The following is a 23,597-nucleotide window of genomic DNA, read 5'->3' on the forward strand; positions in this document are numbered from 1 at the left end:
GTTTCAGAAATACAAAGCATGTGTTAGGATTTTGAATTTGTAATTTTTTTTTACGCTCCTATAACGTGCAATTTAGACGCTCATTACTTGGCTAAGTTAACCATAGGATTCAAAGAATCAGCCATATAGATTAATGAAATTCCACCTGCCATTATGGATGTATTCCCAAAGTTGAAGTAATGAAAGTGTTACTTTCCTTTCTCCCAACCACCCAAAAAAAAAAAACAAAAGGGTGCGGCGAGCAGCAAAAACACACATTGGTTAAATAAATTACGTCCATTTCCTGTCTACCTCTTCCCTGCTTCCCCAAAAGGCTTAAGAGGAGGAAGATCCATTTTCGGCCTTTGGAACATGCAAAAAGTGAGAGATGGACGGTGAAGAAGCAAATTTTTAAGGGCATCGTCGCACTGGCCATCGCACCTAAAAATTTGATCATCTGATAACTCAATAAATAGGATTCCTAGCTGCAGGTTCCGAAACATCAAGGAAAAGAGAAAGCCCGTACAATGGTAAATATGAAGTAAAAATTCATTGATTACAGCAACTTCGGCAAATGCTCTTGAACGAAGCATATTGAACCCACCCTCCACTCCTAAGAGTCGAAGAAATGAGCAATTGATGATGAACAATATACACATGCAATTGAAATCCACTATCTATACCCGAAACCCGTGTCTAGCTCATGGTTGTACATTTCCTGGTTGTGGCCAGCAGTTGCAAAAGGGTGAATCTGCTTTGGGTTTGATCTGAGTTCCATCTCAATGAGCCTTTGAAGTGTCTCCGGATTATTGGTTCGGCCCTCAACTCCAGGAACTGAAGGTCCAACGATGAAAAGAAAGAAAAAAATTATAAGAAATTAAATAACACAAAAAAGGGAAACAAAATCTATTATATATCCTAATCGGTCGAAGTTCAGATCCTAGACAGAAGTTTTCACCAAATACAGACAGATGCATCAGTAATGAAGCATGAATGGAGATGATGCAACTGATAACCTTTACAGTCACAATGTTGCATAGCCCCTTGAAAAGGGAATGCAAAAAACAGCTCAGTGGTAAAAGAAAGGAATCGTACAATCCCTTGCAAATTCAGAAGATGTAGGATCCAAAGGCATCAACTATTTCCAAAAGAACTGAACGCCTGAATCACAGGCATCGACCTAAAATTTTTATCCGCAGTGACCCTAAGCTCACAGATTTGCAGCAAGATGTACACATATTCTTCTACAAGTTCCTTAAGCCATTAAGACATGCATTTTAACTGTTATAAAGTCAACAAACTTGAAAACTAAGAGCACTAAATGGGAGAACATTCAGACAGCAAGAAAGTGGTGAGTGCTTTACCTGGTGGCGGCATTCGTGGCATTCCAATGCCCATAAAATTGGGCTGCCGATGTCCAAACGGGAAACCTTGCATTGGGTTCATATCTTGTACAACACCGGCCATTTGATTGTTTGAATGAGGACCACTGGGAAATCCACGTAGTAGGTGAGCTGGAGGAAAACCTCCTGGCATCTGCATTTGCTGTAACATAGGATGTTGATGAGTGGGAGCATCAAATCCAGTTAGTCCAGTGCTGGGATGAAGGAAAGGGGGGCGATGCATATTCGCAGGAAACTGATGAGCTGGTAAAAGGTCATGATGTAAGATACTCTCCGGGGCAACGAACTTCATCTGAGAATTCATGTTAGCGGAATGTGGATCTAATGGATTCAACATGGGTCCCACATGATTCAACTGAGGGTGAAACTGTGGAGAAGATGGTTGACCATGAACATTATGAAATGAAATATCATGCTCCCTCACATCATAGGGCCCATGAAGAAAAGATGAACCGTCTTGACCTCCAGCAGTATGTCTTTCATCCACAAAGTTAGAATTTAGGGCTGCTAGTTTTTCACTAATGTCAAGAGGTGCAGCAGAGGACAACAATTCGGCTTTAGATGAACTCCTAAGGTGTTTCATAGGATCACCACGTGTATCCAAGCTATCCTCTTCACGAAATTGGCTATTGATAGACCTTTGAAAGCCACTGAGTTTAGACTCTACTTCACTCCGAAGCTCTGATGCATCTACTGCAGTTCGATGATCATCAAAGCCTGATAAGTGCTCTTTCATCCTATCTGATTTGATTTGATCTATTTGATTAGATGCCAGAGAACTGCTTTCATAACTGCTCCTACCGGATCCTATCTCCAGTTTAGAAGGAAGGAGACCATCATGGAATTCCAAAGCATCAATTTTTCCAGATCCAACTAAGCCCTTTTGGGCAGATGGTGGTGCTCCTATAGATTGCAGTTCCTTCATAAAAGCCGTCCCAAAAAGCGCTTCAAGAGTCAGACTCTTCCCTGAATTAGTAGCATTATCAGCATTTGCCCCTTTTGAATCATTAACTCCAGTCCGGATACTTGTTACATCCGCATCATGCAGTTTATCCGAAGACATGACGTCTACACCAGGGGAAGCTTCTGTGTCTTTAAGGCCCGTTCCCTTCTGCAACAATGATAGGAGGTGTTGGGATGCATGCTCATCTGCATTTTCCTTTGTCTGTTCAGTAATCACATCTGAAACTCTCCAGCCTTGCACAGCTGGCAGCAAAGCTTCATCACTTCCACTAATTTCAGATAGAATTGACTGTTCAAGGTCTTCACATGTGAGAACAGCTGGAACTGCTGGTGGTTTATTGATATTAATATCAGTCAATTGCTCAGAGGTCTCAATTGTAACAGGAGCAACATATGATGCTGGACGCCTGTCCACAAGTTCTGAGCTTTGGGATGGATAAGCGGACGAGTTTTGTCCAACAGATTTCACATCAAAAGGCTGAATTCCACCTTTTTCACCACCCACAATTAGTGAGAGCAAGTCATTTGGCCTGCCAGATGAGATATCCTCAACTGGCTTCTTTTCTGCAAAAAATAAAAAAGAAAAATGAGGAAAAATGTTGAAGTCAGCCAATATCAAGAGGTTTGAACTGCAAACATGGTTCTAGAATACCTTCTTCAAGAAACCAAGAAGCAAACTTTGAAGTCTGGAAGGCATGGGGACTCCACGTATCATCTGCTTTAACCTCATGTGGCTATACTCACAAAAGACATTGGAGGATTCAGATAATTTCATGCTAAGAGTTTTTGTTAATCGCAAGCCAGATGTGGCAAATTCAACTAGACAAACTCAATTATTGGGAATATTTATATCAACTGAAGATAGCCATAACTTAAAATAAAATGAAGTAGGCATATACCTATGACATGCATGATCAAACATATTTAAATCAAACAATTGGACGTAGACAGTGACAAGCTCACCCACCTGTGCTGAACTTTTATCCATAGAGAATGTTTTTAAATTGAAGTGAGCAGATGAAGGTAATTCATTATTGACAAAAAAGGGGGACAAAAAGGAAAAAGCAAGCACACTTTGTTGATTAGCAGAATTAAATTGTGATATTATGTGATGTATTCAAAGGGTTGAAGGGGAACAGTGATAACATTTAATTAGGCACATGCAACCATGTAGGGAAGATGTGATGCCAAAATAACATTAGAATATCTATTAAATACTTCAGAAAAATTCAACAATAAGTAGAAGTATACAGAGAGCCGGATAAAATGCTACTGATAACAAGATTCTTACCTCAACAACACTAGTGGAGACACCACTATTGACTGTTGAAACACTGCCGAAAAGCTTATCTAGAATTGAAGACGGCTGCTCCTTATTGGATTCTCCCACAATTTTAGTGTCTGCAGCCTTCTCAGCATCAAGTTCTATACCTTCACTTTCCTCTGAAGCTATGAAGGATTTCAAAAGATTAGATTTCTTCTTGTACAATTGACTATCATGGCCTATTGTCTTATTAGAAACTTCTGCATCAGAAGATAAATTTTGCACTTTATCATGTTTGTTATTAGCTGAAACATGAATATTCATACTTTCCAGCTTCGAACTTAAACCAATTTGCTCAGCAGACTCTTTCTCCTGTCCATCAAACATTCCATTCAAATGACAGCTGCCTTTAGCGTGCAAGATGCCACCTTCAAGTTCAGAATTTCCAACCTACAGAAGCAAAATACAAATGTAGTCAATAAAATATAGAAAAAAAATTAAGACCACATAGGTGTCAACCAACAACAAATTCCAAATCAGTCTTTGTGCTTCCATTTCCATAACAATCACTTTTGCTAATGCCACTAGAGCAGTATAGATTACCCCACAGCATGGCCAGAACTAACCATTCTAAAAACTATGCAGATTGCATATCATATCTATTTATCAGCTGCCCAAACAAAAAAGTCTAACCAAGAAAACTACATTCATGAAATCAGATAAAAAATACAAGAATATTACCTCCGATGAATGGGAATGACATATGATTTTGGTTCCATGATTCCGTTCCAAAGTTGCATTAGCAAAACCTGGAGGCACAAGTGGCCTTGATGCAGGAGCTTGCGCTGCAAGAACAGATTTATCAGAATCCTTATTCGTAGCAGGCAGCAGCACAGCTTCATCAAATTGTTTGCTTTTACTTGAAATCCCCTCATCATCTTTGGAATCAACCAGCAACGTAGAGATATCAAATTCATCCTTCTGCTTGTCTGCATTTAACTTCTGCTTTTCTTGAAATGCCTTCTGTTGTTCCTTTCTCATCAACTCAAAAGAAGCTGAGAGGAAAGTTATAAAAATGTTTACCTTTTGATTGTAAACTTCCAATACTAGTGAAATCAAAGAAAAAAAACTGTCTACCAGGATATACAAAGAGCCTTTTACCTCTTCTCTTCCTTTCCTCTTCTGCTCTATCTTCACTTGTACACTCAGAAGAACCAAATGTTTCATCATTGTATGAGTCACTGCCATCCCTACGTGAGTGAGGTACAGCCTGATAAACATAGTAGAAGAAAAAAAGAGCAAAAAAAAAAAAAGATTATTCAGCACCAACTCCATAATTTTCATCATATTCAGATGAGAAAGCCATATCAAGCATGTTAGAAGAATATCCACCACCAAATCCAACATTATAGGTAAGATGCTACTGGCATATATTCATCAACAGAAACAACAAATTATAATCTTAACCTTATAAGGACGTGGCGGATGATAAGGCTCATTGCTCCTATTTAGCTGGTAGTGATCACTAACGCGAAATTTTGGAGCTGATGCACCTGCTGCATACCCAGATGGTCTTGCGAAGGAACCACTCCCAAGAAGTCCATCATGTTCAGGAACTTGCCAAGACTTCCTAGATTGATTGCCATAACGCCTCCCAGAATCTGCATAATAAATATTGACAATTTAGCAGATCAGAACATACAGCCTTTAAAACTGAGGATTGAAGGCCAAAACCCAGCAAAATCCTGGTGCAATCAAACAGCAGAAACTTGCAGCCAATGACAAAACAGTATATGTAATATCATGAAGGCACAGCATCACTTGAAAATCCATGGAACAGCAAACAACTAGATCACTTCTCAGTTGGAACGAATAATCTGGAGTGCTTCCAATACACATGGAAGTTCCACGCAGATGACACTTTAAAGTGATAAATCCAACAAAAGAAATATCCAAAAGTCTATAGAGTGACAAAAAAGCACTCACTGTTTTTGTCCCTTTCATCTATGAAGATATGAGAATGCGACAACTATGAGAGGTGCACTGCATTAATTATGGCTACCACAATTCATTCAATCATAAACAGAAAACATGACAGAAGTGAATAGTGCATGTGCATCCAAGTGATCCATCATGTAAGTACTGAACCAAATTCTTCATTCCTGAATGTAAGAAGAGGATGTGGAAGTTCTATTGGAAATTGGTTACCAATATCTAATTTCCTTCTCACCCAAGGGAATACATGAATCATTAAATAAATTTAACCTTGTAGAAAAGGTATATGACTTTTACCACAGAAATTTCCAGGATTGGCGAACAAAATAGAGTTTAAAGGTGACCTAACCCACTCACAAGGACCAATATATAATACTTAGCAGTTCTCTATCCGTATAAACAATGTCAAATTCTGTAAACCTTATTTAAGATTAGAGGCTCAAACACCACCAGAATAGGCTGAATAGTCCTGGTGGAAATGCATATCATAAATAAGCACCATGCATTCATTGCTGAAGGAGAAAAAGAAATAGTTTACAAGAAACCTTACTAAGGGAGAATGATATACAAATCAATTCACATGAAGAGAGAAATGTTTATACTTCAAGATATCTATTGGAGTATAAATTTGTATTAAACCTTACCTGCATCCCAGTCAGATTGCGAGTCACCATCCTTATCACTCCGTCCTGAAGACCTACTATCCCACCTTCCATGGATTCCTCGAGAATAGTTACCTAACTCCCCTCTTGTAGGCGGTGATGAACCATACTCATTTCGCCTATAACCATGCAATGACAAACTACCAGAAATTTTTGGTCGATCTTGTGAGACGTCCTCAAATTCACTAAACATTGAGAAACATCATATATTAGAATATAAGCTCACCAAAATCAGTACCAAATTAAGACAAAGTAATTCCAGATATAGTAGGCATCTTACCTCAGAATAGATTGGTCAAATGACTCAAATCCACTGGGTAACTTTTTGCAAGCATCTAATTCTTTCAAAGATAGTAAAAAATCTCTTGTATATGAAAACTTTAACTTCCTGAATCATAAACACATAGTTATTATCACCAACCAAATATCTAAAAGAAGATAGGCACGCAAATAAACAACAAAAATAATAATAATAATAATAATTGAAATTACTTTTTAGAATCACAGTTTGACTCAGCATGCTGATCCAGAGTATGCCGGTCTTCCGTCTCTAAGCTCATTCTGTTAAGCTATACAGAAAAAGGACAGCGCAAGGACAACCTGAGACCACGTTTCCTCAACTAGCGATTATAACAGACCTAAGTAAGCAATGAAATTTAGCAACTCCTCGTTTCTCCCGTCTTAAACGCCTATGTCTTCAAAGAAAACCCCTTTAATTTGCACAGAAGAAATCAGATAATTTGCCGTAACTAACATACTAATTATCGCTAAACAATCGTCCAATAGCACGTGTCCATTCACCGCTCAAATCCGCAGCTAGTATCAATCAAGAAAAAAGTGAAAGTCTAAAATACCAGCTGATTAAAATCTGTTACAAGCTCCTGCCAAAATTGCTCCTAAACGAATATATACAGAGAATCAAATGCATTGATTCTTGCTTCTTTTGGTTTGAATCAGAAATCGAATCTCGAATCCTATTCCATCGAAAAAGATTGAAGATATCCAATGGTTGAATTCAATCTAAAAATAAGCTCTGACGACATCGGATTGGGAAAAAATCCTAGGGTTTTGTACTCATGTAGGAACTCCGAGAAACTAGGGTTTTGTAATTGAGGAGCTACCTGGATACTTCACGAAGATGAAGAAAATTAGGTTTCATTCAGCTCTTTCAAGCGATCGATTAACGGGAGAAATAGTGTTTGTGTCTCTGTTGGGATTGAGAATTTTCTTGCAGGAAAGATAGCGAAAGTGGCAATCGGCCTATGTTACTGTTGCTGATATGTGAATGGTGTTCTTCACCTCCCCATCGCTACAAAAAAATAAATAAACAAAATAAAATGATACAGATTTTCTTCTGAATTATGGCACGCGCACATACCTCCTTCGTATTACACGCTCTCCTTATGTTGGTGGAGTTCGATTGTTTGACAATTGAATTTTAGTAAACTGGTGTTCTTTCGCTCTCCAGACGCGTTGGAAATGTAATTTTTTTTCTTCTACGCGAATTTAAATTTTTATTGATTTACCGATGCGTGTAAATAAGATGATTTAATCCACGAGCTCGTCCGTAGTGTCACCAAGCTGTGGATGTCAAAAATATTGCTGATTGGTTCTGTTGGAGTAATTAACAACAATTTATTCCAATTTTAGTTATTAACTCATTAGCTTCTGTTTATAAACAATTTATTTTTCCTTTTTTTTTCTTTTTTTTGGTGGGTATAACAAATATGACGTCATCGCTACAGTTTCCAGCAAGCGGTGTGGTTTTGTCCAGGCCGTTCACGAAGTGAAAGTGTGATAGTAATGGACCAGCAAATTAGGCTCGAAATAGTAAATTGTACTACCTGCAGCTATAAAATTCGAGCTTACCAGTAACGGAAGAAATTACTGAACAGATTGTTCAGACGGGATTACTAGCCTGTAATGGTGAAGTTTTTTTATTTTTTATTTTATTATTATTATTTTTATTTCCTGGTGGTGCACTAACGTCAGTTTAACCTCAATAGAGGGTTGTTTTCTAATCCAAAATTTTAGATATAAAGTAAGTATCTCGCCAACGTTAGAAGGAGCATATTTCCAAATTAATTAATCGGCATATTGTTAAGCTGTACTATATATGTATCTATATTTATAGTGTATTTCATACATACTATACTAACTGTATATGGTAAAAAAATTTCAAAAAAATGGTGAATTGTTAAAACTTTTTAAGTAAATCTTAAAGATACATCATTGAGGGACACCTCGGTATAAATGATTAGTAATAGTCTTTTATAACGAAATTGAATAAAGAGTTGGTAGAAATTGTACTCTATCTTCACTTTTAATCCAATAAATTATTAGCCACTTGGCCAAAATCAGCCTTTGGTCGAGTGGTCAGGGCTGCTGCCCTCCAACTTGGAGGGTAGCAGTTCGAACCTCCACAAACGCATTGTAAGGGCATTTTCTTCCTCAATTAAAATTGAGTGAAGGTAGTTTTTTTTCTTACTTAAAAATGAGGAGTAGACATCTTTTATTTGTGAGGGTTAAAATCTCGGCATCTCGAATATTTGTGAGGGTTAAAATCTGAACAGAGCTCCATTAGCATTGATGTAAGTTGGTCCCAGTAATAGTCTGATTTGTAAATATCAGTTATAATATCATGTAATATGAGTTGTAATTTGAGCAATAGTCTCATGTAATAAAAAAAAAAATTCAACAAATTACTACTGCGTTTATGGTGCAATAAAAATTATTAAGATGACATTTATTAATTAAACAGTTAATTTCATAGCTTGAAAATTTTGTTTGTTACTTCACTCCACCATCCTCATAATAAAGTTGTCACTTAAAACTAAGTCAACTTAATGATACATTTGATGATTTATTGATTAATTGTTAATGGTGAATAAAATACAAATCACTTTAACTTCAAAAGCATTTATTTTATCCACCACCCAAAAAAAAAAAAGAAAAAAAAATACTGGCAAATATATTATGATAGTATTGTTCGAATTTTTACAAAGAGTGAATTAAAAAAAAAAAACGAAACTAAAATTACGCGAATTTTCACTGATACATTGGTTATTGTAGATTCTTTGTAAATGACTAAAAATGGCCTTCTCTGTAAGCAATATGAAAGTAAGAACAGTAACCTATAAAGTAATATACTCCAATAAAGTATCAACACATAATTTATTGTGGATTTATCTTATACTTATTCCTGTGATAAATGTGATTGATCAGTAACTCTATAATTGAGTTAATTGGACTTAATTTTTTAGATTGAACTTCAACTTTAATATGTGGAAAGAGGTACAAACAAATACGTATATAAATTTGAAGCTTCCATTTTAAATAATAACAGAAGGAGGAGATGCATGCCGATAAGCGACTGTTAGAATAAATTTTTTACAATCATTTTATTTTTTTAATTAATTTATTGACACCTCTCAAAATTCATCATAAACTCCTTTTTAATTGAAATTACCTAAATAACAAAAGTTAAATTAATTCATTTGTTTATTTTGAATTGAAATTTAATTAAATACTTAAATAAATTATTATTTTAACAATTTTTTTACACCATTTCATCCCATCCCATTTAAAATTTATATTTTTATTTTAAATTTTAATTAAAATATATTCTTTTGAGAAAATTATAAGAGTTCAGATTTATGGAAATAAAAATTATATAATAAAAAAAATAATTTAAGATTTTTATGTGTTACATGAATAAAAACTTAAAATAAATACGTTTTTAGGGTAAAATTTTACGGAAACTTAGTTAATTTTAATATATGAATTTATATTTTAGAAAATAACATTAAAAAAGGTTTGATAAAGATTTTAGAAGGGTGTTTAAAGCTCCACTCCGAATTTATTACCTTTGTTATTTGAATTTTATGATTGTACAAAAACCTGCTGCTATATCATTTAAAAAAAAAAAGGAAAAACAAGTGATGACGATGATAATCGAAGCAAAATCCACATCGACAAAACTCAAAGCCAAAGTTCCTTATCCTGACCCGATAGGAGTAGGAACTACAGCAGGCAAAGAAACGAAAACTCATGGCGTGTCCTTCGCTGTTACACTCCTCTGCGTCGTCGTTTCACGGCCGATTCCCCGCTCTCTCATCTTCATCATATGTACGGCCCACATATCCAAACCCTATAAATGTGAATGGGGTGGTCTCGGTGAAGGCGGCGGCTGGAGGCATTGTGTTGGTGGAGAAATCCGAAGCAGAGAAGACCGGGCGGCTCAAAACCACGTATCTCGAAAAGATTGTTCCTTTGCTCAGAGAAGAGTTTTCCTATACTAACATTCACCAGGTAACCTGTTTTATCACTTCATTTTTTTTCTGTTTCTAGGCTTTAATTTGATTGTTTAACTGGTATTTCGTAGACGTTTGGGATATATTTCAGTGTTTACTCAAGCTTAGGTTTACTTCATAAATCAAATATAAAATCAGAACAATAATTTTCCCTGTATTTTTCATGGTAGTATTTCTGTGGCATTGATTAAATAATTATTTTGTTTTCATGTTTTTTTCTAAAATGTGAATTTACTTATCTTAGAAAGAATTTACCATGTGAAACTTGGATAGGTTCCGAAGATTGAGAAGATTGTTGTGAATTGTGGTATTGGAGATGCTGCTCAGAATGCAAAAGGCCTGGAGGCGGCAATGAATGACTTGGCACTCATTACAGGTCAGAGACCTGTAAAGACGCGAGCAAGGAATTCCATTGCCACCTTCAAGATCAGGGAAGGCGAACCACTTGGAATTGCTGTCACACTCAGAGGAAATGTGAGCTTATGTCTTTCACTCTATAATGCTTATCTTTTAGCTGCTTTTTAAGTCCTTCACCTTTCTTTTCTGTTTTTGACTTACATATTGACTGTTAAATTGTTTTATTCTATTAATATTATCTATGTATGAATTAATAGACGAAACTAAAGCTTCACATTTCCATTGGTTATATGTGGAACAGTTATCGTATTATATAGGTTGATTAACAAGTTGTTATTTTAAATGGGGATCCTAGAAGTCTCAGTTGTTTAATTATGATTGTGCTTGCTATGAGTTCAAATGGAGAAGGGTGTCAAGTATTTGTTATTTCTTTTTGTGTATGCTAGTAATACCTGGATGCTGTAGGCAGTCATAATGCTGCTGAAGTTTCTATTTTGTATGCTTTTAAAAAAGTAGTGGACCAGTGCTTGTATTGGCTTTTGAGTATGCTGTACTGCAATGTCAGTGGTGCAACGCTTACATTGACAACACCACTGCATTGCACAAGTGTTGCTGGTTGCAGACTTGCAGAGGTTAGAAAATATCTTTGATTTGTCTTAACAATGAGTATGGAGTGATACAAGAAGATAGGCAAATAGAAACTTTTGCTTTAAAAACCTGATGTTTTCTCAAAATCACCCTCTTTTGATGTTGGATGTTTGAAGCATATATTTTGCTTGTCTGATATTATATATTGACTTTGTTTCATTCAAATCCTATTCTTGTGTATCTCTTATATCTAATATCGATGTGGATGAAATGACAGATGATGTACTCATTTCTAGACCGTCTTATTAATTTGGGGCTTCCTAGAACAAGGGATTTCCAAGGTGTGAATCCCAATAGCTTTGATGGACATGGGAATTACAGCATTGGTGTTAAAGAACAGAGTGTTTTCCCGGAGATCAGGTATGATGCTCTTGGCAAGCCCAAGGGAATGGATGTTTGCATTACAACAACCGCCAAAACTGATAAAGAAGGCCAGAGACTTTTGGCTCTCATGGGGATGCCTTTCAGAGAGGGTGGAGGTCCGGCAAATTTAATTCGCAAGAAGAAACTTAAGGCTCATCATTTTGATTCCAAATCAAAGGGAAAGTCAAGGAGATAAGCATTTTTTCTTCTGAAGAGATGGGGGTATAGTTGTATCTAGTGTAATTGCTTTGTTGTTTGAAACTTATGCTGCCAACAAGGGTGTTAAATAGATTCAATTTTTTCCGATTCTGATTAATATGCATTTACAGTTGATGTTCACCTTGCTTGGTAATGTTTCCATGTACTTTGTTCTCTCAAGGCAATGTCAAAGAACATTATTTTATTTATGTGTCCAATGTAGTTGATGTGTTTCTCAACTTAAAATGACGCTAATGGTTGTCGTTGGATGGCCAACACTCTTCATCAGTGTAGTACGTTTTTGTGCCTGTACTAAGGTGGACCACACCACCGTTTGGCACCAAATTCTCAGGGTATTATGCTGCTTAGGGCTCGGCAGTATCGGTTCGATTTTGGCCCGGATCGAACCAAACTAAATACGAACTGAAATTTAAAAATCGAACCAAACCTATATCTACAATTTTCATATGCAATAATTTGATTCCGTAGTTTTTTCACCTCTACAAATAACCTTTTATAATTTTAAATTATATTAAACCTGCAGTAATTTGATTCTATAAATTTTTTCACGTCTTTATAATTTTTACCTATATTATTAAATCACACAACACTAGATATGCAAAAATAAAGTCCACAAATCGAGTCAAGTATATACAAATTCCTAAACATCACAGCGTGACAAACAAACGAAACTTCAACGCTTCCCCACAATTCCAATATTTTACCCCTACACATGGCTTTCGCCAACAACCAGCAATAAGAGCAACAAATACACCCAAAAAATACAGCGAAAAAAACAAAAAATCAATGTTATTACATTTAGGTAAAGAAATTGATCTAAAATAAGAAATTGAATTCAACATAGAGAAATAATATTTACAATGTTATTACACTTATATAAAGAAATTGAACTAAAGAGAGACAAACAATATTTTAAATGGATATCATTTAATCTAATTAAACTAGATATATAAATATCCAATTTAGATTGATTAATTTGCCATCGGTTATCAAATTTTAATATATTGAATAGAATACGTTACAGTTCAGTCCAGTCCGGTCAATTGCAGGCACCACGCACTCCCGAAGGACAGTTTTGTAAAATTCGGCAGGGATACAGCCTGCCTAACGTAGATCCCAGTCGTGGCATGCAAACGCAATGCTACGACATAATAATAAAAATTATTATTTTTTAATTGCGTAAGAGAAATATTTGGTCCAGCGAGGCAGCAAATGCATCTCTCTTTATAATTTATTAATTAAACACGATTATACTCAGTAAGCGCGGTCTGAAGTTCTGAACCAAGAGTGGCCAGCTTGGCAAGAAGCAAACAAAATATTTGGGGGGCGCTAAACAAGAAAGCGAAAGCAATTAACAAAAGCCAGATGAAAGAGAAATGATATGCTTAAGTCAGTTTGCATTGGGGAGAGCACCACCAATGGCAAAACCCTCGGTTTTCAGAGCTGAACATCCCATGGCTCTTGATCTTTCTCCCAACCCGATCTCCCACGGTGCCGCCTCCTCTTCTCGCCGTCGCGATCTCGTGTTCGTCGTCAATCCTCGAGGTTTCTCTCTTTCTTTATATTTTCTCTAGTTTTTATTATTTGGCTTTGATGCGAAAAATGATAAAAATTTACGAATTAGAGTTTGCCCCGTTGAACACACACATACATTCACAGAAAAGTTAGTTGGTTTCATTAAGTCAGTCCTTTTTCACAGTTACGTAATGGTTATCTAATTCGGCATTTCTGTTGTTTGGTTGAATAAAATTGGAGCAGGTGCTAGTGGGAGAACGGGTAAGGAATGGAAAAAATTGCTTCCATACCTTAGGTCTCGTCTTAGTGTCGATTGTAATGTGAGTTTTTTTTTAAAATTATTTTTGGAGCTAATTTCAATGTTTGATTATGTGTTTACTGTCTATGTGAATATATGTGATAATTAGTGAAATATTTGATTCTCCTCTCTTTTCTACTTTCCATTTATCTTTATGAGTAATGCAATTTATGTCAATTTAAGCTTTTCTTGCCTGTGATTTTTGAATTATGTTTTCTTGTAGATGTGAATTTTGGGTCCATTTGTTTTGGTGATGAATTCTAGTATATGTATTTAGTTTTTAGATGTCTCATGAATATTTAGTTAGATTTGTTGAAGGATTTTATGTCTTATCATGTCCTTTTTATGATTATTCAGTAATTTGGTTTTAACATCTGCCAATTTTTTTAATACACACAAGCATAAGCTTCAAAATAATTGCAAGGTGCTTTTGTTAAAAGATGTAAAATAAATAATAGTAATAATAATTGCAAGATGTCTTAAGTTTAGCTTGGATGTATTTATTTCATATTCCATATGAAACGCAAATTTATGGAAACTTTTATCGTTGGTGGAACATGTTGATGTCTACATGTTTGTTTCCCCTTGGTGACTGTTGTTATGCATGCTATATCTATAATATATCTGTGTCTATACATCTGTTTGAGGTTTGGGTTTGTTCGCTAAGTATATATCTTCTAAATTGTTGCCAGATATGTGAATCTTTGACTTCTGGTCCTTCTCACGCGATCGACATAACAAGAGAGGTAATCATTAAAGCCATTCAAAATTTACGTGGCATTTATTAAAAGATTGGTCACATTGCCAGTTGTATATATATTATAAATCTGTTACGCAGGCTATAAAGGAGGGTGCTGATGCTGTAATTGCTGTTGGAGGTGATGGAACTCTTCATGAGGTGCAACTTCCCTCACTTTCTTATTATATTTAGCACAATATTGAATCTGTTTGATTATAAATTCATTTCTGACCTTGCAATTTCTTAAAATTCACTTCTGGTCTCATGGTATCATTTTTTTTTTCTGGTCTGCTAACATTAATAACACTATTAGCTAATGTTAGTCATCACTTTGGTTTATGATAAGCAGGTTGTTAATGGATTTTTCTCGGCTGGAAAACTGGTTACTAACCACAATAGAGAGTCTGCTCATTCAACTGCACTTGGTGTAAGTTACCACCATTACATTTATTATCCTAATTGCTTCTTGTGTTTTTATCTTTACTGCAAAATCATGTGAGAAGATTTGTTGATTGCTTTGCTATGGATTTCTCTAGGATAGATATAACACAGCTGTGCCTTTCTACAGCTTATCCCCTTAGGTACTGGGTCTGATTTTGCCAGGACATTTGGCTGGTTAGTTCATCCTGCTCCAACCTGGTTTCATTTGGGTGAGCTTTGTTGTGATGCGTAATTAACTTCAGACGATGTAAATTTAATGGACATTTTTGTTTTGTTAGGAGAAATGATCCTTATGAGGCAGTTGAACGCATAGCCAAAGGTATTTCACTTACCCTTTTTTCCTTTCCGATGTCATCTTTTAGTCAAAACAAGAATTGAGAAGCTTGAAGCTGTAAAAGGATTCAAATAACAGTCACCAGATTTGTATTCTTTTTCTTTGTAATATTATATGCACTGTTTTCCAGGGGTACGATCATGGGTAGATGTTGGTGTTATTAATGGAGAAACCGGAGAACCTCATTACTTCATAAACGTTGCGGACCTTCATTTGTAAGATTAATTTTGGAATTTTCAAAATCGAGCCTCAACAAATAGCATGTGCTGATCTCTTTGTTGTGGAAATTCATAGGAGTGCAAAGGCAGGATATTATGCCTCAAGATATAAGAGATTTGGAAACTTATGCTATGTAATTGGTGCTTTGCAAGCTTTTATGGGCCATCGAAACCAGGACCTTAGAGTCAAGGTTAGTTCATGTTTATACATTTTTGTATGAGTATTTTGTTTTGCCCTTGAAACAACTATTGACTGTTTTGGACACCCTTCTTATTTTATTTTATTTTTTGTTTATTTTTCACAAGAATACTAGGGCGCGTTCGGTATTGTTTTTAAATTTGCATTTTCTTAGAACAAAAAAAAGAATGAAAATGGTGTTTTGAAGTTGCTGTATTTTCAATTTAAGTATGCATTTGGTATCATTTTGTGTATCCTATATTTTAAAAACAAAAATAATTGCATATTCGCTAGACAAAGTTAAAAATGATAAAATAATGGATAAATTAACAGTTTCGCTACATGCAAATTAAATTTGTGTTTACAATTTATATAAAGCTAGTTTATTTTTCAATACACTAACTTACAAAAATAATAATCATAATAATTTTGATATTCAATACTAACTTTTTTTAAAAAAAATAATTATTCTTTTGTTAATGTGTTTACTGTTCAGCTGATCTTCCTACCTAGTATGCTTGAGAAAGCGAATTGGCGTGGACAGAACTAGTAGACCTAATAGACTACTTTACAAAGATTCGAAAAGGATTTAAAAGGAGGAAAAGAATTTTATAAACATTAGCTCTAATTCTCCTTTCAACATTTTAACATTTGATCAAATAAAAAATTATTACATATGCCATTTCTAAAGAAAATTACATGCTTGCTTACAATGAAGAACCAAATACCCAAGTCTGCAAAGATCACTGTAAATCTCTACTGATCTTTGGTGATTATACCAAAAATTAAATTAAATAAAATGTATAAGAACCAGAAATGCATCCCAAAAAAAAAAGCAAGTAAAGAAAAGAGCTGTGGAGGAAAAATAGAAAAAACAGAGGAAGAAGAAAGAAGAAGAAAGGAAGGAGATTCGGTTCATAAATCATGGAGGGAGATGAGAGTTAAGAGATGAGGTCAGTGAGATAGATGAGGTGTTGAGTGTTAAAGATGGAGACTATCTATTATTATTTATTATAACCGTGTTTATTATTATAATTTATTTTACAATTTGTTTTACAGAACAAGTAAAACATGTATAGGTTGTTTTGTAATTTACCACTGAAAAAGGCAAGCCAGATTCTGTGTTCTACAATTATGTTTTACGAGCAGGGCTACTGAATGCTTATTTCACTTAAATTTTTAAAAGGAAAATGAGAATGGCCTGTGAAAAAGGGTACTGAACGCCCCCCGTTGTTTTTCTCATTTGACTCGAAAGTGCTGTAAATGTAGGTTAATGAGGGTGAGTGGGAAGAATATTCTCAAGTGACAGCCCTTTGCATTGGCAATGCAAAATACTTTGGTGGCGGTATGAAAATTACTCCAAATGCTGATCCTCGCAATGGGTATTTTGAGGTGGAATGGCTGACCCTAGAACTCCTTCCTAACTGATAACCATTTGTCATTTTGTTTCGGGGATTATTTTGCCGGCGTACTTGAATTTTCTACATATCCTCTTTGCAGGTTGTGATTCTTCAGGACTTTAAGTGGTATGACTTCATTCTGAAACTACTTAAGCTGTACAATGGGACACATTTATCAGTGAAAAATGTAACATCAAGAAGGTGGGTTCTCTCTTAACAAATGGAACTGCATCATAAAGTTTTATCTTAAGGATTGTTCTTTGTAACTTCTTTTTGTTCATCCTCCGTGTTTTCAACGAATTTATATCGAGGATTGTTGTTGACGGATGATGAACTTAATTTTCTGTTTGTGTGACAGAGCACATTCTATTGAAGTGGAGGATATTTCAAGTGGGGATAGCATTTATGTACAATCAGATGGCGAACATTTAGGATTCCTTCCTAGGAAGTTGTGTGTTTTGCCTGCTGCCATTGAGATGATATGCTGAAGTGAGCAGAGTAACACATCTGATTATGTGATATGTGATTGTTGTAACCATTGCTTGAAAGTGTTGCATCTCACTGTCCAGCCTTCAAGGCTCACTTATTCTGACTTTGGAGACATACTTGGGAACGCAGAATAAGATGAAGTGGCAAAAAATGAGTAGGGAAGATAGGTTTAGGGAGTTTTCTGGGAGCAGGATCATGTGCAGCTTGAATTTTTTTGTGAAAGGTGAAACTTTTATACTTCCAACTGTGGAATACGCAGGGCCCATTTTTTGTAACTTAGTAGTGTTCTAGTCCTGGATTTCCTTCGATTTGACATTCTGTAATCTGCTCCTTTTAGCCTGGTAACCTCTGTTTCAAACAGAGCGCTCGGTTGTTCTTTACAGAATAGACAGTTTTGTGAAATATCATAACTTATTACTCCAGCAGGGAGTAAACTGTTGTATGTAATTCATTCGTTTGCATTCAACAGGGCTTTCCAAGAATACAACAAACCTTTCATATTCCCTGACCCTTGTTGTGAATGTTGGTAAAATAAGATGAATTTTCTTTTCTGCATGCCCAAGAACCCTTGAGCCGTAGTGCAAAATTATTGAATCACTAAAAAGGAGAGATCAGATGCCGTGAACTTTTGTAGTAAGCAGTACGTAGGTGGGTGGAAGCAATTTGATAAAATTTATTGAATGAATGCGTGCAAACTACCACATGACATGATCCTCCCTTTTAAGAGTTTCACATTTTTTTGGGGGTAAAAGCTCGTTTAGTCCCTATATTTTGAAGTTAGTGTTCGTTTAGTCCTTATATTTTTAAAAATATCTCAAACCATCCCTACCATTAAATTATTGACACTTTTGCCATTATCTTTTGTTCATTTTAACTTATTTTTATAATATTGCCCTATTATAATAATTTTTTAGGCATTATTAAAAAGAAAAAATAACCCTATTATAATAATTTTTTTAGACATTATTAAAAAGAAAAAAATAAATTACCAGTTTAACACCAAAAAATAAAATAAAATAAATATATATATATTAATTTTTGTGGAACACACTCTTGAGTTAAAATATTAATTTTTCTAAAAAAATTGATAATGTAATTTTTTACGATATTAATTTTTTAGACATACGTGAGCTTCCACAAAAATTAATATATACCTTTTTTGTTTTTATTTTATTTTTGAGTTTAATTTGATAATTTAATTTTTTATTAATATCCAAAAAAAAAACATTATTGTAAAAATGTAATATTGTAAAAGCAAGTTAAAAATAATAAAAAATAATGGCATAAATGTCAATATTTAGTAGCAGGGACGTTTTGAGGTGTTTTTAAAAATACAGGGACTAAATGAACATTAACCTCATAATATAGGGACTAAACAAGCTTTTACCCTTTTTTTGGTAATGAGATTTGTTTTCGATTAATTTACAAGTTATTTATTTCCACTTGGTGGTTCCTTGTCGCATATACATATTTGTTCACAGGAGCTGGCTAAGTTGCAGATTCTGTAACATACAGATCCCACTTAGCCAGCTCCTGATTGGTTAGCTAGCTACCAAACAAAAACAATTGCATGCTTTTTCTCCATATGCAGGACAGGTGTGGTGCATGCATTGGGTGCGTATGTTACAGAATCTGCAAGGTAGACAGGTCCTTGTTCACAGGTTATAAACTAGGGGGGAACAAAATAGGATAACACGCGTAAATGGCTCGCAGGAAAAAGGACGTATATGTCGACCACAAAAGATTCGTCCGTCCATTGAATATGAGACACGGCATCTTTTTATTGGTAATCAAAGTTGTGGCTGCCGCTTTGCCGTCGTCTGTATAGATAGGTAGATATTTAAATGAAATCGCGGGAGAAAGTTTTGCCTTTCAACTGGCAACGAACTTCTACTCCAATCAGAATCCGGAAATGGCAACTGTCGTCTCACTCAGTTCAATCTCTCCCAACCTGAACATGAACTCTAAAAACTTTACTTCTCAGCCAACTTATAGTCGAAAATTGAGTAGAGTACGATGCAACGTAGAGAATTCATCCACCAAAGGAGAACCTGAACCTCGAAATGCTCTTCTTAAGATAGCTTGGTACGGCTCTGAGCTGTTGGGGATTGCTGCTTCCTTTCTGCGTTCACCATCACCATCCGATGTCGAAAATGATCTCAAGTTGGCCACTGATGGATCAGGAGCTGCTGAACTTGACCGGGCAACCGTCGTTGAAGCCATCAAAGAGGATTTCGCCAGATCGTATTTTGTCACAGGTTTTGTTTGCCAATGCACTAATCAACCTTCGAATTTTACTAAACAGTTTCTTTTAGGTCTGATTTTTGCTTGCGGTCCGTTATAATTAATTACTAAGAGGATGATCATGGTTGATTGGGGTGTTTCAGACTGGGTTTATATCAAGAGAATTGGCGTGGTTGTATTTATCGTGAAATTTGTTTTCTTATTAGTTTATCAGTCATTAAATGGAATATTGATTAGTACTGTTGAGGTGATACTTTCTTTTTTATGGTAGAAACTAAAGCTTTCTCAGATCTTTTAAAATGATGACTCGTTGCTTTTCCCTCCCTTGAACCTGATACAATGACTGATTTTACCGGAATTGATGCCTATGAATTTCTGATTATTGAGTGGGATTCGAAGAATGTGAGGCTTTTGTACAAATTTCAGAATCTTGTACTTCGAAACCCATATTCCTTGGACCTTGGAAAAGCACATTTTGGTAGCTTTCTTATGATATTAAAGATCGAAACGGCATTTCGTCATTAGAAGTTACAATTTTTTTTATATCTAACTATCTGATTCGATTCACTGTACTGAAAGGTCTATTACTCTAGTTCCCACTTTCTGACTTGGTAATGTGCACATAGTCACCTGCTACAATAACGGTTGCATTTTCTCACCATTATTCCTTGAATATTCACTGAACAAGTTTAATCCCTTTGCCCCTTGGCGATAAAACTGTTACCAGACATGTTGTAACTTGTAAGTGGACACAAGATATGCTCAAGGATTGCCATCCTAGAATGATAGATAGACAGTTCAGAGATTAGAACGACTGGACGAAAATAGCATCCTTATCTGAACAATCAAAGGAAGATTCTTTGTTTGTGTAATATCTGCACTCCACTCTGAATAAGCATTACCTTCTAACAGCTGGATTGAATATTCTGAAATGTCAGGGAACATTACACTCGATGCTTATGAAGAGGATTGTGAGTTTGCCGATCCAGCAGGTTCTTTTAAAGGACTTCGCCGTTTCAAAAGAAATTGTACAAATTTTGGATTGCTTATTGACAAGTCAAATATGAATCTTACAAGGTGGGATGATTTTGAGGTGAGTTTAGGGAATCTACATTAATGCATGGTGATATTATATGTAATTTCACTATTTAGTTCTGTCACACGTACAATTGCATTGCATTCCTACAGAATGGACCTGATGATTTTGTTTGCGATCAGCTTAATATGATTGAACAAGCTGAGAGAATTTTCTTTTATATAGATGCTGGTCTTATGGAACTGTTGGCACTAAATTGTATTTGGGCACAGGATAAGGGAATCGGACATTGGCGATTTAATTGTATCATGTCATTTCCCTGGAGACCTATTCTTTCTGGTATGTTCTATGCATTTACATTAACAGATTAAGTTCACTCATCCTTTTTGGTACCACTCAATGGATAATGCTAAAACATGGAAAGCATCATTGCTTGAGAATTATGCAAGAAACTTGTAACCTTTGCTTTGACCAACACCAGTTCTGAGAAACATGGGTTTCAGGGTTTGTTTTCTGCTGTGGGTGAAAATTTCTGCATACCTTGCTTTGCTCAAAGAAAACCACAAGAAAAAATCAATCAAGATATTGCATGCTATGATAGTATCAACTGCACTTTTCCTTATTTCACCTGACTATTTTAAGCTATATACAGCAACTGGATATACAGAGTATTATTTCAATGCAGAAACTGGAAGAGTATGCAGGTAACAAGTTAACAGTCAGATACATTCCGTTCTACCGTTTCAACCTGCCCTTTTAGTTAAATGCAAGTCTATAAATTTCAGGCATGTGGAGCATTGGAATGTTCCCAAAATGGCATTGTTTAAGCAAATCCTGAGGCCCAGCCGGGTAGGGCGTCGGAAATCAGGGGGTTGAAGATTACAGTAGAAGGACGAACGAACAACAACAGGGTTACAATAAATAATGGGCGTCTTGCATTGTGGAATGTTCCTGGATTTGAAGTGTTTTCAACTTCTGAAGTTTGCTGTTCGCCATCTGAAAAAGAAATTGAAAGCTCTCTCCACATTGCATAAAATATCATACAAACAAATAGTATTATTTTGCTTTGAAGATGTACATGATTTATGTTTAAGCAATAGCTGAAACTTACGGGTCCATTTCCACCTTTGAGTTTACTGGGCTGGGTTATTTATTTATTTATTTAATTTGGCCCGAGATTGGGGGAGGGTAATTGAGAAAATTAAAAAAACCACATAAAAAAATTTGGAAAATTAACTTATGTTTTGGTTCATGAGTCTCGCTATCATAATTACTAACCCCATTAAATTTTAGGTAGCGTTTATTTTTTGAATTGGATTGGGAATTTGAGAAGTAAGAATCTTGAGATTGGGAGTGTGAGGTAGAAGTAAGAGTAGGTTATTTACTTAGACGGGAATGAAAGTGTATAATAATAATTAGAATTTCATTTGTGTGTTTATTTTATCCTGAATTAAGAGCTAATTGTTTCAAATTATGGCTTTACCTTTATATAAAGAATTGTAGTTATTAATTACAAAGTGAATAAGGAAACATATTTCTAAAATAAACTATTTATTTTATTATTTTAATTTTAATCATATAAATTAATTATTATTAATATTCGTAATTATGTAAATCACAAATTTTTTTACTAGTTTTAATTTTAATTATATAAATTAAAAATTACTGATAAGAGCAACACAAACGAAACGGTATTATAAATAATATAGTAGAAAATTAATATTTCTTCGAATAAACTATTTATTATTATTAATGATTAAAATATTAAATAGACATAATAATGAAATGGTATTATAAATAATATGTTAGCCTATAGGGCTATAAATGTTGATTTTGATGATAACAAACCACATGTTGTGGATAAATAAATATTTACATATTGTGCTTTTATAATAAGAAAATGATTTTTATGTTATTAGAGTGTTTTTCAAGATATGGACTAAAGTGAAAGGATGTTGCCATCTTTGATTTTAATAAATATTATTTTGAATTTTGAATTTGGACCTAATTGAAAATATTTTAAATATTTTTGGTCATTCTATGATTTTACATATTTTGGGTCATATCATAATTTAAAAAAGTTTCGGGATTAACAAAATATTATTTAGAAATTCTGAAATTGAACCTATTTGAAAAATTTCATAACGTTTTGGGTTATAGTACATTTATATAAAGTTTTGGGGTCAAACTATAAATTAGAAAATAATTCATTGTAGCAGTTACTGTAGCAAGCAGCTAACCGGATTTGACAAGCGTTAGACTGAATTTTGGGCAGTAGCTTACTGGAATGAAAGCGGCTATCAGGATTTTGAAAGCGGCATACCAAATGTTCTAAAATTCAAATTTTTGCTATAATGGTAATGTTGTGCAAATTTTATTAAACTCGTAAGTGCACGAATCTATTATAGAATAAATTAATGGTGACGAGTGTCGATCCCACGAAGAGGTGAATTTTAATTGTGTAGAATTAAATTTCATAAGTTGGTGATTGGATTTGTAGTGGAAGTGATTTAAATTATCCTAAAATTCAAATTAAAAT

At 34.9% G+C, this 23,597-nt stretch overlaps 4 protein-coding genes across 6 annotated transcripts; 3 read left to right on the top strand and 1 right to left on the bottom strand.

The window, feature by feature from the left end:
- Positions 1-437: 437 nt before the first annotated feature.
- On the bottom strand, positions 438-7,863 carry LOC18048246. 3 transcript variants are annotated; one of them, XM_024186929.1, is made up of 11 exons: positions 6,759-7,862; positions 6,547-6,654; positions 6,249-6,451; positions 5,077-5,270; positions 4,771-4,879; positions 4,351-4,664; positions 3,936-4,059; positions 3,637-3,788; positions 2,998-3,079; positions 1,344-2,909; positions 438-813 (listed from the first exon to the last, which is right to left on the bottom strand). In XM_024186929.1, exons 1-11 carry the CDS (start codon positions 6,824-6,826, stop codon positions 653-655), a joined length of 3,081 nt encoding a protein of 1,026 aa, XP_024042697.1. In that variant the 5' UTR covers positions 6,827-7,862; the 3' UTR covers positions 438-652. The 3 variants fall into 3 exon arrangements, with proteins under 3 accessions (XP_024042697.1, XP_006444960.1, XP_006444961.1); XM_006444897.2 differs by having other exon boundaries at positions 3,637-3,794; positions 6,759-7,861; XM_006444898.2 differs by having other exon boundaries at positions 3,637-4,059; positions 6,759-7,863.
- Positions 7,864-10,232: 2,369 nt separating this feature from the next.
- LOC18046626 (50S ribosomal protein L5, chloroplastic) lies at positions 10,233-12,251 on the top strand. Its single transcript, XM_006444900.2, has 3 exons — positions 10,233-10,577; positions 10,853-11,053; positions 11,802-12,251. The coding sequence occupies exons 1-3, from the start codon at positions 10,317-10,319 to the stop codon at positions 12,141-12,143; spliced, it is 804 nt and encodes a 267-aa protein (XP_006444963.1). The 5' UTR covers positions 10,233-10,316; the 3' UTR covers positions 12,144-12,251.
- A 1,190-nt stretch (positions 12,252-13,441) lies between these two features.
- On the top strand, positions 13,442-18,278 carry LOC18046627 (sphingoid long-chain bases kinase 2, mitochondrial). The gene is made up of 12 exons (XM_006444902.2): positions 13,442-13,711; positions 13,925-14,001; positions 14,672-14,725; positions 14,818-14,877; positions 15,068-15,145; positions 15,287-15,333; positions 15,438-15,478; positions 15,624-15,708; positions 15,788-15,902; positions 17,159-17,281; positions 17,390-17,490; positions 17,648-18,278. Exons 1-12 carry the CDS (start codon positions 13,543-13,545, stop codon positions 17,775-17,777), a joined length of 1,080 nt encoding a protein of 359 aa, XP_006444965.1. The 5' UTR covers positions 13,442-13,542; the 3' UTR covers positions 17,778-18,278.
- Positions 18,279-19,468: 1,190 nt separating this feature from the next.
- On the top strand, positions 19,469-22,194 carry LOC18046628. The gene is made up of 5 exons (XM_006444905.2): positions 19,469-20,036; positions 20,961-21,115; positions 21,331-21,397; positions 21,711-21,762; positions 21,844-22,194. The coding sequence occupies exons 1-5, from the start codon at positions 19,691-19,693 to the stop codon at positions 21,932-21,934; spliced, it is 711 nt and encodes a 236-aa protein (XP_006444968.1). The 5' UTR covers positions 19,469-19,690; the 3' UTR covers positions 21,935-22,194.
- The last annotated feature ends 1,403 nt before the right edge of the window (positions 22,195-23,597 follow it).

Source organism: Citrus clementina, unplaced genomic scaffold (assembly GCF_000493195.1).
Source record: "Citrus clementina cultivar Clemenules unplaced genomic scaffold, Citrus_clementina_v1.0 scaffold_3, whole genome shotgun sequence".
Lineage (NCBI taxonomy): Eukaryota > Viridiplantae > Streptophyta > Magnoliopsida > Sapindales > Rutaceae > Citrus > Citrus x clementina.

What these genes read in the sequence shown, in the direction of transcription:
- LOC18048246 (XM_006444898.2), bottom strand. Translation starts at nt 6,826, where the DNA reads ATGAGCTTAGAGACGGAAGACCGGCATACTCTGGATCAGCATGCTGAG. An exon ending in TCAAACTGTGATTCTAAAAA is followed by an intron (nt 6,655 to 6,758) that starts GTAATTTCAATT and finishes TTTATGATTCAG; the next exon opens with GAAGTTAAAGTTTTCATATA. An exon ending in TTTGACCAATCTATTCTGAG is followed by an intron (nt 6,452 to 6,546) that starts GTAAGATGCCTA and finishes CTCAATGTTTAG; the next exon opens with TGAATTTGAGGACGTCTCAC.
- LOC18046626 (XM_006444900.2), top strand. Translation starts at nt 10,317, where the DNA reads ATGGCGTGTCCTTCGCTGTTACACTCCTCTGCGTCGTCGTTTCACGGC. An exon ending in CCTATACTAACATTCACCAG is followed by an intron (nt 10,578 to 10,852) that starts GTAACCTGTTTT and finishes AAACTTGGATAG; the next exon opens with GTTCCGAAGATTGAGAAGAT. An exon ending in CTGTCACACTCAGAGGAAAT is followed by an intron (nt 11,054 to 11,801) that starts GTGAGCTTATGT and finishes ATGAAATGACAG; the next exon opens with ATGATGTACTCATTTCTAGA.
- LOC18046627 (XM_006444902.2), top strand. Translation starts at nt 13,543, where the DNA reads ATGATATGCTTAAGTCAGTTTGCATTGGGGAGAGCACCACCAATGGCA. An exon ending in GTTCGTCGTCAATCCTCGAG is followed by an intron (nt 13,712 to 13,924) that starts GTTTCTCTCTTT and finishes AAATTGGAGCAG; the next exon opens with GTGCTAGTGGGAGAACGGGT. An exon ending in CTCGCAATGGGTATTTTGAG is followed by an intron (nt 17,282 to 17,389) that starts GTGGAATGGCTG and finishes TCCTCTTTGCAG; the next exon opens with GTTGTGATTCTTCAGGACTT.
- LOC18046628 (XM_006444905.2), top strand. Translation starts at nt 19,691, where the DNA reads ATGGCAACTGTCGTCTCACTCAGTTCAATCTCTCCCAACCTGAACATG. An exon ending in CAGATCGTATTTTGTCACAG is followed by an intron (nt 20,037 to 20,960) that starts GTTTTGTTTGCC and finishes CTGAAATGTCAG; the next exon opens with GGAACATTACACTCGATGCT. An exon ending in CTGGAGACCTATTCTTTCTG is followed by an intron (nt 21,398 to 21,710) that starts GTATGTTCTATG and finishes AGCTATATACAG; the next exon opens with CAACTGGATATACAGAGTAT.